The sequence below is a fragment of the Balaenoptera acutorostrata genome, chromosome 4 (assembly GCF_949987535.1).
Source record: "Balaenoptera acutorostrata chromosome 4, mBalAcu1.1, whole genome shotgun sequence".
Lineage (NCBI taxonomy): Eukaryota > Metazoa > Chordata > Mammalia > Artiodactyla > Balaenopteridae > Balaenoptera > Balaenoptera acutorostrata.
This window is the reverse complement of record NC_080067.1, coordinates 140716255-140731002: the sequence shown is the minus strand read 5'-3', so window position 1 is coordinate 140731002 and position 14748 is coordinate 140716255. Positions and strand designations below refer to the sequence as shown.

Here is a 14748-nt window from a genome sequence, read left to right as displayed (position 1 = left end):
AAATAATCCCATTATGTTCACGAAAGCCAGGTATAAATGATTGTCTGAACAATCTGTGCCATTCCCTGGTTCACTGCTTCATCGCTGTGGCTAATTTGAAGTTGACTGGATTAAGAGGAGTTCTGAAGAGAGAACCCTATTCATGTGATAACGGGTCGTAGACTCAAACAATTTATATCCTGGAAGCTGAGAAGGTACTAGAGGGACTGGAAAGTGTTTGCTCAGGAGTCCAGCTGCATTCTGAGTGTTCAGGACCATAACACCAGGACTGTGCATCCCACCCTCCTAACTCGCTCGTCAACTCTTAACCCAGCATCTATAAGAAGGGCGTGGCACCGAGATTTTACACAGCAAGGATAGCAATGTACTATAAGGGCAGGACCTCGACATATGAGGCCATGGGTGTGTTCTGCCTACCCTAGTGATTATGGATGATGGCTGGATTGATGGATGGCTGGATGGCTGGATGCCTGGATGGATGGATGGATGGAAGGAACAGAATGGTATGATATGGAATTTTTACATAAGGCTGGGAGGATGTTACTATGAATTCCTCTGGCTGCTTTCAAGGTCATGGGTAGGGCTATATAATTCTAAGGAGGCTCTGCAATCTTAGTATTAAAAACTTCAGATCACTTTATTTTCTTTCTCCTACGTTTTTGGTTAAAGAAAAAAAGAATCTTTGGACTGGGCAACAAGCCAAGGAGAAAAGCTTTAGGGACAGTGCGCTATGTGGTCCAAACAATGAGCCATTCCCCCTCAAGCAGGTGCCCTTGTGGGGAGAGGTGCTGGTCAGCGCTGGCTGCCTGGGGCGTGAGGAGTGGCAGGTTGGTACCCTCAGGATGGCCAGGTGGCCACTGCTCATTGGGGGGTTGGTGTGGGATATCTCCCAGTGTGTAGAAATTTGCTCAAGGGTTACGTCACTACCAATGCTGGGGGACGAGAGTGCTGAATAACCGTGTTACAAACTTGCTATGGACGGAAATGGGAAGAAATTCCATCATTCCATGATTTTCCAATGAGGAGAAACACAATCTTTCTGCAAGGGAATAAGAGTGCTTTCACCTGCCCCCCTCCTTTTTTTTTTTTTTTAATGTTGGGGATAGAAGAAAAAGGGAAAAGGGAAAAGATCACACGCAGATCATCACTGTCTTGAGGAAGTTAAGCCAGTTCCTGGGTTCTGGAGGCCCACGCTTGGAGACCTGAGTTGTCCAACTGGGAGACAGACCTAAAATCAGGCCCCTGCTACGGACCAGGCACCTGTTAGGTTGAACTGTGAGTCACCTTCTGGGATGTTCTACCGCACAGGCAAGGCTTTTGAGGACTGGGTTTGAGTGGGTTGAAACAGGGCGCGTCACCAGGCTCAGGGATCACATGACTCCACTGCTGCAGCCTCAGCCCCGCCCTTTGGTGAGCTGACTTGTAATCTCACATAAAGGTCTATGGATTCAAGGTCTTGAACTGCGACAGTAATCAATCAGCTAATGAACACATCAGAGAGCTTGACATTTGCTGAACGAATGAGTAGCCCTCTGAAGTTCGCAGATCAAGGGGATGGTCAAGAGAGCTGGCGTTTATGAACGTGTCAAACAATTTTTTTTTAACCTATATGACTTATTATCCCTATTGACAGTTGGGGAAATCGAGGCACGCAGAAATCGAGTGACTTGACCAGACTCACACAGCTCATGGGTGGCAGGAAGCCCTGGTCTCCAGAGCCCACAGTCTGTAAGCACCGCATGTGAGGACAAGCACCGTGCCCAGCCCCACCTCCCCTCAAGATGCTCGGGGCTCCTGGCCTGTTCTTGCTCCAGAAGCAGCTCCTGCCATCCCACCAAGGGGGGCTTCCACGGCCCCCCTGCTCTTCCCTCCCTTCTGTCCTTCCTCTTCATTTCCTCAAGCCTCTCCCTCCTTTCCTCTCACCCTGCCCACTGCCACCCAAAGCCCCTTTCTTCCTTCTCCCCATCCTGTCTTTACCCCCCAAGGTATCTTTTTTACTTTTTTATTTTTCTTTGTTTTTCTGCCTAAAATAAAATCATGCCTATTCTTCTTAAGTTAAAAAGAAAATTGAATACTTAATATTTAAGAAAAACTTTTTTTTTTGGAGAAGCTCTTTCATTTATTTATTTATTTATTTATTATTCAAGCAAGGAGGCAGGAAAGGATCTTGATTAAAAACACAGCTGCAGGGGCTTCCCTGGTGGCGTAGTGGTTGAGAATCTGCCTGCTAATGCAGGGGACACAGGTTCGAGCCCTGGTCTGGGAAGATCCCACATGCCGCGGAGCAACTAGGCCCGTGAGTCACAATTGCTGAGCCTGCGCGTCTGGAGCCTGTGCTCCGCAACAAGAGAGGCCGCGATAGTGAGAGGCCCGCGCACTGCGATGAAGAGTGGCCCCCGCTTGCCGCAACTAGAGAAAGCCCTAGCACAGAAACGAAGACCCAACACAGCCATAAATAAATAAATAAATAAAATTTAAAAAAAAAAACAAAAAAACAAAAAACAAACAAACAAACAAAAAAAAACACAGCTGCAGTACCTGGTTCTACACACCCTATCTCGCTTCTGCACCCCTCCTGCTACCACTTCTAACAGCCATCCCTAGCGGCCTGCACCTAGCTCTTAACTTTAAAATGTTCTAGATTCTTCTTCCCTACTCTGCTCATTGAAGGCAAACTTCTCAGCTCTCTGCTCACAGGTAAGAGAGCCAACCATCCATTTTAACCCCCAACCAGAGGTGGCATTAGTAGGAAGTCTGTGTGCCCCAGGTAGCTCCCTTTTATGTTCATTTTATTTGTTTCTTATTTATCTGTTTGATAAATCCTATGTCCCCCCTCTAAGTACAAGCAGTCGCTGGCCCTTGGATCAGGAGTGACAGATACGTGGCTGCCCGCTGCGGCCTTCCAGGGAGAGCTGCCTTAAATTCTCTTCATCTTCTTCCATCCTGCCAGGAGTCCTAAACCTTCCCATCATTGGGATTAGCCCTTTGCACAAAGAAATTAAGTCTATGCAGCAAAATTGTATAATCTACAATATGGGCGCTCACCATAAAATTCGTCCAATTTTTTCTGGTATGTTTGAAAATTTTCATAATAAGATGTTGAAAAGGAAAAAAAAAGAAAAGAAAGGAAGAAAGAAATCAGGTCCCCAGAAAGCTCCTGCTAAATACAAGTATTTTATCTGGAAAATGAAAAGATTAGCCAAACTAACCAATCAGGTCATCAGAGGAAGGCGCAGAGCACACCTGTGATGGGAGAGGGGTGTCTGTGCCCGTTGGTGTCATGATTGACAGGGTGCCAGCTGTACACCTGATCTCCCTGCTCCTTGGGATAACCCTGCATGCTAGACAGGGCAGGCGCCCTGACGGCAATTTTACAAGCTCTAAAACAAAGGGGTGGGGAGTTATCTGCCCGAGGCAACTGCCCAAAACGAGTTAGAAGGCGCTGGAGCCCAGATGAAAACTCGAGACGTCTGCCTCGTGGTCTCACCTTCTTTCCATCGAGGGCAGGACAGGGTGGAACCCCTAGTGGGACCCTGGGCGTTGTCCACAGAGCAGCCCGGGGCACCCTGATCGCCTTCTGTGTGACTTTGGACAAGTCACTCAACCTCTCTGAGCCTTGTTTCCGCGGTTGCAAGAGCGTTCCCAATTCCTACCTCCAGGGCTGTGGAGCCCATCAGCGCTAATGGGAGGAAGGAGCACGCAGGCCTGGCACTGACAGAGCTCAAGAAAGGGGCTTCTGCTTTCCTGACATGAGCAGGAAGGAGGGTTAAAAGTACAGAGACAACAGAAAGGCATGGGGAGCGCCGATGCTGGGAGGGTTGGGGAGGGGTGTCACTCGGGGACATCAGACACATCGCCCGCCTCCCCACCCCCATGCAGCCGCCCAAGGGAAGAGGTGTTAACGTGTAGGTATATTTTCAACAGAAAACCTTTTCATCTATTTCAAAACAACTTGTCTCCAACACTTTAGGTTTAGTACTTGTAGGTTCAGGGGTTAACTAGCCCACCTGCCCCAAGTGACAAGGCAGCCTCTCTCCAAGGCAAGAGTGGGTGCTCAGCCCACCCTGGGGCCCAAGCCCAGCACTTACTAGGGACCACACACTCGCTGTCTAAATGCTCCCTAAGGAGAACCATATGTGGTGGGTACTATTATCACCCCCATTTTACAGATGAGGACACTGAGGCCCAGGGAGCATAGGTGACTTGCTCAAAGCAGGTAGGCAACAGCAGGGTGTGAGCCCAAGAGTCTGACCCAGACCTACGCTAGAAACCTCTACAGTATGCTTCTCAGAGGGGGTAATGGAAATACTTTCTCCAAGCCACCCCTATGCCGTCATCTTTGATTAACCACTTCTAGAACATAGAAACAGAAGACATTATAGTTTTTCTTCACATCCGCCTCTCTGCACCTCTCTGTCCATCCCTTCATCTACTCCCAAACACACTCAAGAAAGTGGGGACCTGAAATCACTTTATAAAATCCCAGGGACCACATTCAGGAAATAGCTGCTTCCCAATTACATGAACCTAGAGATCTGGAATGGACACCAGTTCCCAGGGCCTGTGCTTCCTCCTGGCCCCCAGGATCACCACGGACTTCATCTGTTTTCTAGCAAATGATGTTATACCGAGGGCCTGGTGGACACAGATTTGGAAGTGTTTTTAAGAACTGGAAAGGACTTTTGTGATGATGTAATCCAATCCCTTCCTTTTACCGGTGGGGAAACTGAGGAAGGGCAGCAAGTTGGGCTCCAAGCCCAGGTCTCCAGACTCCTGGCCCAGTGTTTCTCCCTGGCCCTGCAGCTGCCTCCGAGAATTAAAACAGGAATAAAATAGCAACTGCTCCAGGCCGGCTTCTCAGAGGCCTATCCTGAGAACTGCCGCTGAACGTGGCCATGAGCGGTCCCACCCTTTCCCATCTTCAGGAGCCAAGAAAGTCTCAAGAGATTAACATTCTCCCAATGGAACCAGGGTCTGAGGCATGGGGGGGCTGCCCCCCACCCTGGATGGAGCTGGCCAGCGATTAGGAGCCAGAATCGGCCCAGCTCTGTTCATCCTAGAACCACGGTAAAAGCAGGAACCAGGATGCCTGAGCAATCCATTCTCCCCAGTGAAAAATTTGGGGGTGTGTTTCCAGAAAGCACCAGGGCAAGAAAGAGCGATGGTTCTTGTGAGTGGAAATGAGGAAGAGAGGCAGAAAGAAACACAGGGCGGCATGCACGGAGGGGACACACGGACGAAGCCACGTAGCAGGGCCGGCGTGCGAGGGCAAAGCCAGGCTGGGGATTGGAGGAGAGGCTTACTTCAGCAGTTTGATATTACACATAATCAGGTCCTTCCAGTTAACAAAAATCATAGCACCCTCCTTTTCTGTCAGCAGCTCAGACTCCATCAGGGGTTTCTGAAAGATCTACAGATGCAGAAAACGAAGCAGTTCAGAAAGCAAACAGTTAGCTTCAAACTCAAACGCACGCACACACCAATCTGTTCGGAGCCACGGGAAGGACCGAGGCATCTGCAGCTTTGGCTGGGAGGCCCAGAAGTTGCAGAGTTTCTGAAGCAGGTGGCCCTCCCTCTGCCGGGGGGTATGGGGGGGTGGTGGGTTCCCATCAGGTCCACACTGTTGTTTTACAAGGAGGCCCACTAAACTCTGGAGGACAGGCCTTAACTCCGCCAGGACTCAGCCGGGGGTCTGGACAAATGCACTCAAGCTCTCACCTGCCACAGTGAGGAATTGGGCACAGGGGGGAGGTGGAGGGCCGAGAGATGCACGGGTGGGGGGGACTCCCGCATTCCTGCCCCCAGCATCGGCTGCACAGACAAGCCTCAGGAAGTCCAGGGGAGCAGCCCCGGCAGCTGGGTCCCCAACCAGCAGCCTGGGGACAGGACGGACTCCACTGCTCTGCCCGCAGCCTGGCTGGGCCTGGGACAGAGCCAGCGAGTGAAGGCCTGGTACCAGGTGGGCGCGGCCCCTCTCCTGGGCTCCGGGAAATTCAGGAGCCTGCCCAAGCTCCGCGTGGGTGGGCAGCTCACAGTAGACCACAGGTCTTGGCTGAGCCCCACGTGGTGAGCCCCTGCCTAGAAAGAGGTCATAGCTACCATTGCAGGCAGGCCACTCGCTGGAAGGTACCTTAGGGACCGGGACAGCCTGTCTTTGAAATAAACTTGGCTGGGCTGAGGCTGATCTCTGGGAGGCTACTTGTCATGAGTCTTTAAGCCGATGTCTGGCATATACCAGGCCACTGCACAACGTACCATATCTAAGAGGGTGACACTCACAGCCTAGACGTCCAAGACTGTATATTTAGTGACAGTCACGTGTCTTGAGAAAGGGGCACCTTTTCATACCAATGCTCCCTAAGCATTAATGATGGCCTTGGGGGCCATCAACTCATCCTGCATCCTGTACTCATCAACACTGGGTCACCGAGCAATGTCCTTCTGGGTCGATAAGACTATCAGAGGAGATGGTTTCACAGTAGTTGGGGTACAGGGGTTCCCAAACAATCACGGTACTTTTCAAACTGTAGGGCTACCCCAACGTCCAGCCCTGCAAACCCGTTTCCTAATATGGCAACCTCCCATGCGTATGGACCAAAGGCTTCCTGAAAAGCAGAACTTCCCAACTCTCCACCTCCCCATCCTTCTGGACCAGGCAGACAAGGCCCTTCAACAGCTCCCTGGGAGGAGAGCCAAAATGAGACATCGTCCAGGACGGGGGAGGGAGGGTGTGCACGGGGCCCCGGGAGGAAACATCTTCATTCTCTGCAACAGATTTTTCTGGGGGGTAATATGTAGCATGAGGAATAACCAAGATATCAGCCAGATGACTGCCACTTTCAGATGTCACCACTGAGGGCCAGGGAGATGACGCTCTACGGCATCAATTAGTTGGCGGCTGAGCTGCAAGTTCTCTGAGTCGAGCCCAGACTCCCAGCTCACAGCCCGTGTGTCCCCTCCCAGGCACTCCTCACAGGCTCATCTATCCCTGGCTTGAAGGGTCTCTGCCCCTCTGTGGGTAGGACTCACAGATGAGAATTGTGAGTCCGTGGCCACGGATGAGAATTAAGCATCTTCTCTTGGGTAAGACTCTCCTCTGTGATGTACCGTCCAGATGCTCCCATACCTCAGAAAGCTTCTCACACTGGGAATCAGGACCCAGCCCTCCTTGACAGAGTCCCTGCCTTCCCCACCCTCTGCCAGTGCCTCCCACCCCGCTCCAGCACTCCCAGCTGCCCTTACCTCTGTGACCAGTTGCAGGTCATTCACATAGTTCTCCTCCGTGACAATGAGCTCGTGGATGTACCCCTGTCGCTTTCTCTCAGTTGGGGTCAACATATCCAAGAGGTGTAAGTCTGAACACCCTGCAAAACACAACCATGGGGACGATTTAGTCCAGGTCTGGGGAAGCCTGTACTGCTTCATGGGGAAGATCCCCAGGGTCCTCGTGGCCGCCGGGCCCTGTGGTCTCACTCCAGTTAGACAGTGTTGTCCCCTAAAAAGATATGTTCAAGTCCTAACTCTGAAGGGGACTTGTTTGGAAATAGGGTCTCTGCAGATGCAATCCAATTAAGACGAAGTCATACTCAATTAGGGCGGGCCATAGTCCAATATGACTGGTGTGCTTATAAGAAGACGACACAGAGACAGACAGACGGGAACGCCACGTGATGACAGAGGCAGAGGCTAGAGTGACGTGTCTACAAGCCAAGGAACGCCAGAGATTTCTGGCAGCATCAGAAGTTAAGGGAAAGGCATGCAATAATTCTCCCCTGAAGCCCGCAAAGGAACATGGCCCTACCCAAACCTTGATTTTGGACGTCTCACCTCCAGAACTATGAGAAAATAAATTTCTGTTGTTTTAAGCCCACCCAGTTTGCGGTCATTTGTTACAGCAGCCTCAGGAAACTATTACAGGCCCTACACTCCTGCTTCAGCAAAACCACTAAAAGAGTGTCAAGAGAGAAGACTTAGTGGGGACTTCCCTGGCAGTCCAGTGGTTAAGACTCCATGCTCCCAATGCAGGGGGCACAGGTTCGATCCCTGGTCGGGGAACAAAGATCCCATATGCCACATGGGGCGGCCTGAAAACAAATGAAAACAAACAAACAAACAAGCAAAACCCAGAGTAGACTTAGTAACAACTGGCTGACATTTCCCGAGGGCTCTCACCATGCCAGGTGCTGTACCAGGAGCTGAACACTGACAGTTGGGTTTAATGCTCATATAGACACTAAAATCATCTCCATTGTACAGACAGGGAAACTGAGGCCTAGAGAGGTTGCCTCACCCAAGCTCTCTCAGCTGGGTGGTGGAGAAGCTGAGATGGGACCCTGACACTTTGACCCAAGAGACTGGGCTCTACCCAAGAGCACTACTGTTGGATCCGAGTTACAGGAGGGCACATGTTTATCCTGAGGTTGGTTTTTGGAGGATGAAATGGCTGTGTTGAGGCTCCTGATGGGCCTGGGGACAGGGCAGAGGTGGGGCACAGCCAGACGCTGCTGGGCAAACTCTCCGGGACCAGGCTGCTGTCCTGCACCCACGGGAGCGGAGCAGCGAACCCACAGGCGGACAGGGAATTCCTCCAGGTGCAGACAGCCGGACACAGCTCTGGCTGCAGGTCCACAAGGAGTAGGTTCTGCTGACGTGGGGTGGGGCATGCACAGCAGGTGGCGCCCGCCCTGGCCTCTGCTCACTTAGCCGGTTACTTGGGGTTGGTCTGCTTTGGATGCTCTCGGGGTTCGGGCAGAGGCTGTCCCCTGCCCCAGGCACACTGGAATGAGGGGCGGGGAAGCTCGCGGCTGTAGGGAGTACCCCTCCTGCAGGTCTGGACCTACCTCTTTCAGGTCAGTGGTCCCCTCACCCCTGTCCTTTTTATCAGGGGTTCTTTGTTTAATCACCAAAACCAGATTTATAAAGAAGACTGGGAGGTGTCTTGGATGTAGGTGGGGGTGAGGGCGCTGAGTCCCATTCGCTTCCTTTTCGCATCCCTTCTTCTCCCCACAAGGGGGTGCCGTGGAGCACAGTGCGGAACCCCCTGCTGGACACCAGTGGTTCTCAAAGTCGGGTCCCTAGACCCGCAGCATCAGCAGCACCTGGGAGCTTATTAGAAATGCAGATGCTCAGGCTCCTGCTGACCAGACTGTGGAGTCAGGGCCTGGAATCTGATTTAACAAGCTATCCAGGTGACTTTTTAGGTACACTCAAATCTGAGAAGCCTGCTCTGAACTATCAGGGGTTCCTCAGAGTTTCCATCTTCCCCTGAGGGAATTTCTAGGCTCATGACTGATCTAATCTATATGCTGGAAGCTTCTGCGGATAGAATGATCCCTCTGGGGCAAATGATATCATAGACTTCTCGGTAAATGCTTCACTGTGCCCAAGATTAACTCTGAGCTGGGCGCTTCCAGCCTTCAGTGTTGTCCCCTCCCCTGGCCAAACGCCCTCTCTAGAATGCTGGAGCTTCTCTTCCTGGGACAGGATAATCCCAGGATGGGCAGATGGATGCCAGGAAAGCATCAAGGCTGAGCCGTCATCATGTTAACACGCTCCACGCCCTTCCATCCGAGACCTCATTCAAAGCCACGGCAGTGCGGCTAAGCTGCAATTCCACAGGGCCACGGGCTGAGTGTGAGCCTTCGCGTAGGTCTGCAGATGTTTCTGGGACTCGGGCCCTCTGCTCCGCCACCAGTTGGCCTAGCTGCCCTTCCTGCCTCGGTGCGTTGACTGTGTTTTATTAAAACAATTGCATCAACAGTGAATTCTCAGGAAGGAAGCAAGTCATGATTGCTCACCTGGGGGGGCTCAGCCGACCTCTGCCAAGGTGATGCGTGAGCCCCGGCTTACTGGAAGCTGAGTGATGTCACCAATTTCTTTAGCTTTCTTTAGGAAAGCCACCCAGGAAACACTCTTGAATTTGGGAGGAAAATATCTCATTCCTGCCTTATTCTTAACCAAACTTTCCAAGGGCCCAGGGGTAAGGCCATTTCTTGTTAAAGGGTAGAATACAGCCCTTGCATTACAGACTTGTATGAACTCAGGGAAGCAGAGTCTCCCCTGCAATTTTCAGGACATTCCTTTCTGCAGGGATATCAGAGTACTGGTACAGACCAGCAGCTCTAAAACTCAGTTCCCACACACTGTGCAGTGACGTTTGCAAGGATACAAACATTGGGCTAGTAGTGGACACTGGTTGGAACAGTCTTCCAAACGTCCCCGTAGGTCACAATTCCCCTTGCAGAATCTGGTGGATGCTGTGAACTCTTACCTCAGAAAACATATGTATATAATGCGCACAATATACACATTTTGCACACAATTTTAAAGGATTTGCAGGCCCTCTTGAAGCTTGTTCATGGATCTCATTCCTTCATTCATTTGACAAATATTTACTGATATCCTACTGTGCTGGGTGCTGGGAATTCATGATGGAAGAGGAGAAATGCCTGACCACCAGAGCATACAGCTAAGAACCCTGGGGTCCTCAGCTGGGGGTGGTGCCACCCCCCCAACAGGCTGAAGGCAGTACTGCGCCCCCCTCAGGCTGAAGATGGTACTGCCCACCCACAGGCTGAAGATGGTACTGCCCCCCCTACAGGCTGAAGACGGTACTGCCCGCCCACAGGCTGAAGATGGTACTGCCCCCCTACAGGCTGAAGGTGGTACTGCCCCCCCTACAGGCTGAAGATGGTACTGCCCCCCTGCAGGCTGAAGATGGTACTGCCCCCCCTACAGGCTGAAGATGGTACCGCCCCACCCACAGGCTGAAGATGCTACCGCCCCCCCACAGGCTGAAGATGGTACTGCCTCCCCACAGGCTGAAGATGGTACTGCCCCCCCCCTACAGGCTGAAGACGGTACTGCCCGCCCACAGGCTGAAGACGGTACTGCCCCCCCTACAGGCTGAAGACGGTACTGCCTGCCCACAGGCTGAAGACGGTACTGCCCCCTACAGGCTGAAGGCGGTACTGCCCCCCCCCTACAGGCTGAAGACGGTACTGCCCCCCTACAGGCTGAAGATGGCACTGCCCCCCCTACAGGCTGAAGACGGTACTGCCTGCCCACAGGCTGAAGATGGTACTGCCCCCCTACAGGCTGAAGACGGTACTGCCCCCCCCAACAGACTGAGGGTGGTATTGCTCCCCACCAGGTTGAGTGTTGCACTGCAACCACCTCCCAACTCCAGGCTGAGAATGAATTCTTGGTTGTCATAATGACTGAAGGTGGCTGCTGGAATTTGGGGGGACTGAACCAGGGCTGCTAGATGACCTGCAATATACAGGACAGAGAATGGCCCACCTCCAGTGGCAATAGCACCCCACTGAGAAACGGTGACATTCCTAGAAACTGACAATTCTGCAGCAAGGATGGTGCACGTGACCAGAGACACACAGAACGACTGAGGAAAGATGACAGGAACTGGTTTGCTTTGGATTTCAGAAGTTCATTCTTCTGAGTCTTCAAGTTTCACACAGTGTGGTTTTGAAGAAGCTCAGAGCCAGAGCAACAGCAGGTCCAGGGTGGATTTTGGGTCACTGGTCTAAGAATCCCAAGCGCTGAGGCCAGTTCAGGGTGAACTGACCGCCTCCTGCTCATGGGGGTGGGGGGCATGAGAAGGCTGCATGGCGTCCTACTCCTGGGGGCTCCAGCCTTCGGTCAATCCACCCAGCAGGCTGAGAAATATGGGGGGGGGCAGTGCTGTGTGACTCTAGGCTACTTGCCCCAACAAATCCCACCCTGTGCTGGCCCCCCAACCAGCCTGCCTAGAGACAGAGGGATGGTCCAGATGGCCTCTCCAGGACCCAGAACCCAAAGAACAGCAAAGATTTTGTGGGGAGATTCGTCTCAGCATTATGTGCCAACAATGTTGGCTTGGAACAGTCTTTTCAGCTACTGAACTGACCCATAGGATGCTGTTTTAAAAATTCTTGCAGATGAATGCCAGACCAAGAGAACGATTAAAGACTTGAAATAGGTGCTTTGAACTCAAAAATATCCTTCCTTTGAAAATTTAATATTTAGCAAAACAAGAGAGTTTAAAAACTCCATTATTCAGAGCAGGGTAAGTGGAAAAGACATTTCAAATAGAGAGTTTTCTTTAGGGGTGGAGGGATGTGGTCTTTCTCTCCTTTGGGAACCAGAATAAACATGCTTTGCTGGCTTCCTTTCCCAGTGAAAAACGAGAGGGCAAAGCACAGCAAATAAATTTCGTGGACATCTCGGCGTGATGGAGGGATTCTTATAACTAACTATAATCCTCTCGCAGCTGAAATAATATTGCAAATGACTCCAGACAGTCAGAAATGATCCCCAATTACAACCCATGTAAAATTCCTAATCTGTGTGCTGTCCCTTATAATTTCATATAGTTAGACACATTTACAGCACAGAGAGAGCCATGACGCCCCTCTGAAAGGATTTGAGTCTGGGGCACTGCAGAAAACTATCTTACCCCAAAAGATCATCTTGTCCCCTCAGTGGGACATTGCTCACAGGAACAGCATAATCTAAATAAATTGCTTTATTACAAAAGTAATGCACAAGCACATGCTTATTGTAAACAGTTCAAAAGACACGAAGTATCGAGATGTACGGTAAAAAGCCCCCTCTCCCTACCCGAATCATTCTACTTCCTTTCCCAGCGGGGACCATAATTTTTAAAACCAAACCAGGCCCCACAGCAAGCTGGCCACAGAGCAAAGCAAATAAACAGGCTTCATTCCTCTTATGAAAGGGCCAAAATATACAATGAGATGGTCGATAAATATGCATTGCGTTCCCCCCGAAGTCCAAGAGACACAGAAATAAGCAAGGTAATGTCCTTGTCCTCAAGGAAACTCACAGCCCTGGGGGTGACTGGACATGAAAATTAAATTTAAAATAGCAAGCAACAAAGAATGGGCCTGCGGGCTGTGCCGATGGTGGAGGATGCAGCAACTCAGAAAACTAGATGCTCTCCATCCTCATGGAGGAAGGTTGTACGAGGACCTGGTCCTCCTTGCGCCAGGCTTCTATATGGCCAGGGAGGATGGGGCCATTATGTTGGGGACGTGTGGGCCAGCATGCCAGGTGAACGCAGAGATGCTATGGAAGATAAGTGTGGAAGTAGACAGTAGATAAGGTGGGAAGTAGATTACAGAGGCCGTGATGCCAGAGGGACGGGGGAGAAGCAGTATGGAAGCTTGGGCGATGGTTTTTCACCTTTAAGGGAAAGGATCTACCAATGTCTGTGGGGACATTCAGTCCAAATCCTCTGGCTAAATGGCCCTGGGTCAGCAGGATCCATGTTAACTGGGCTCCTGGAGCTCCCGTCTGCACAGAAGGCTTCTCCAGGGTTGGCCTGAATGTAGGAAATGGGAGCCTCATGGCCCTGGTGTCTCCTGCCAGGTGGGCGCACTTCCCTCAAGGCTACACTGGATTCTCCTGGGAAAATGAATCTAATCATGTTGCCCTTATTGCCCACAATGGATGTGACAAAAAGAAGGTTCTGTGGTCAAGGCACTTTGTCCTTGCCCTGCAGCCGATGTCTAAACCCCCTCTTCTCTAAGCTGTGGCCCGCTATGGCCGCAACTGTGCTTGGTGCTGGGATTCACCGATGAAGGAGCAGGACGGACGGATGTCCTGCGGGAGCTTCAGTCTGCTGGAGGCTGGGGCATCCCACGCACACTCTGGCCCTTGCCGATTCACAGGCATCTCGTAGAGGACACCATGCACCCTGTCGTCCATCCCTGAGACCTCAGAGGTGCAAATCCTTAAGACTGGATTTTGATGGGGGTCTAGAGATGTCAAGTGGGCACGGAGGCCTGTGGTGAGAGGTGGCGGAAATTCTACCTGATGGCACCGAAGACCCCTGAGCTATGTCCAGCTGAGCCCAGGCACCCCTCTGCAGCCTGTCCTGGGGACCCACCAGGGCCTTCTACTCAGCTGCACTCAGTCACAACCCGGAAGTTTAAAAGCGCCAATGTGGTTTCCAGATAAGCTTAATTGTCTCCCAAGAAGGAGAATCCAGCTACATGGGCTGCTGGGCAATTTAATGACTGTCGAGAAGTGGCGAAAATCAAATTACTCTCAGGGATAAATCATCTCTTAATTTTGCATCAAAAAGAATGTTAGTATTTTTTTTTTTAAATCAAAGGCATATCATTCATGGCTTTATAACCGATGTTGGAATTCCTGGTGTGGCATCAAGTGCCCCATGGTCTGCATTTGTTAGCTCATTCCTGGCCCCGTTTATGTCACCATCCTTGTTTTTCTTTCTTTCTGAGTTCCCGCTGTCAATGTGCTCTATCCTGCAGTATTTTAGGGGTCCTTACTAGCTGCCGTAAATAAATCTTTTGAGTACACAAGGCAGATCGGTGTGTTAGAAGTACAAACACACTTCTATCGCAGTATGAGGAAGGAGGCCATAGTTTGTTTGTTTGTTTTATAAGTTTATTTACTTTTGGCTGCATTGGGTCTTCGTTGCTGCGCGCGGGCTTTCTCCAGTTGAGGCGAGCGGGGGCTACTCTTCTTTGTGGTGCGCGGGCTTCTCATTGCGGTGGCTTCTCTTGTTGCAGAGCATGGGCTCTAGGCACGCGGGCTTCAGTAGTTGTGGCTCGTGGGCTCTAGAGTGCAGGCTCAGTAGTTGTGGTGCACAGGCTTAGTTGCTCCGCAGCACGTGGGATCTTCCCGGACCAGGGCTCGAACCCGTGTCCCCTGCATTGGCAGGCGGACTCTTAACCGCTGCTCCACCAGGGAAGTCCCAAG

General features: G+C 51.3%; 1 protein-coding gene across 1 annotated transcript in view; it reads right to left on the bottom strand.

Annotated features, from left to right (window-relative positions):
- Positions 1-14748, bottom strand: part of ITSN1 (intersectin 1) — a 239939-nt gene that overhangs the window by 34227 nt on the left and 190964 nt on the right. The window contains exons 29-30 of the mRNA XM_007183719.2: positions 7243-7364; positions 5304-5410 (exon numbers count right to left, since the gene is read on the bottom strand). Coding sequence (XP_007183781.2) covers positions 5304-5410; positions 7243-7364 — 229 coding nt within the window. The remainder of the gene's footprint in view (positions 1-5303; positions 5411-7242; positions 7365-14748) is intronic.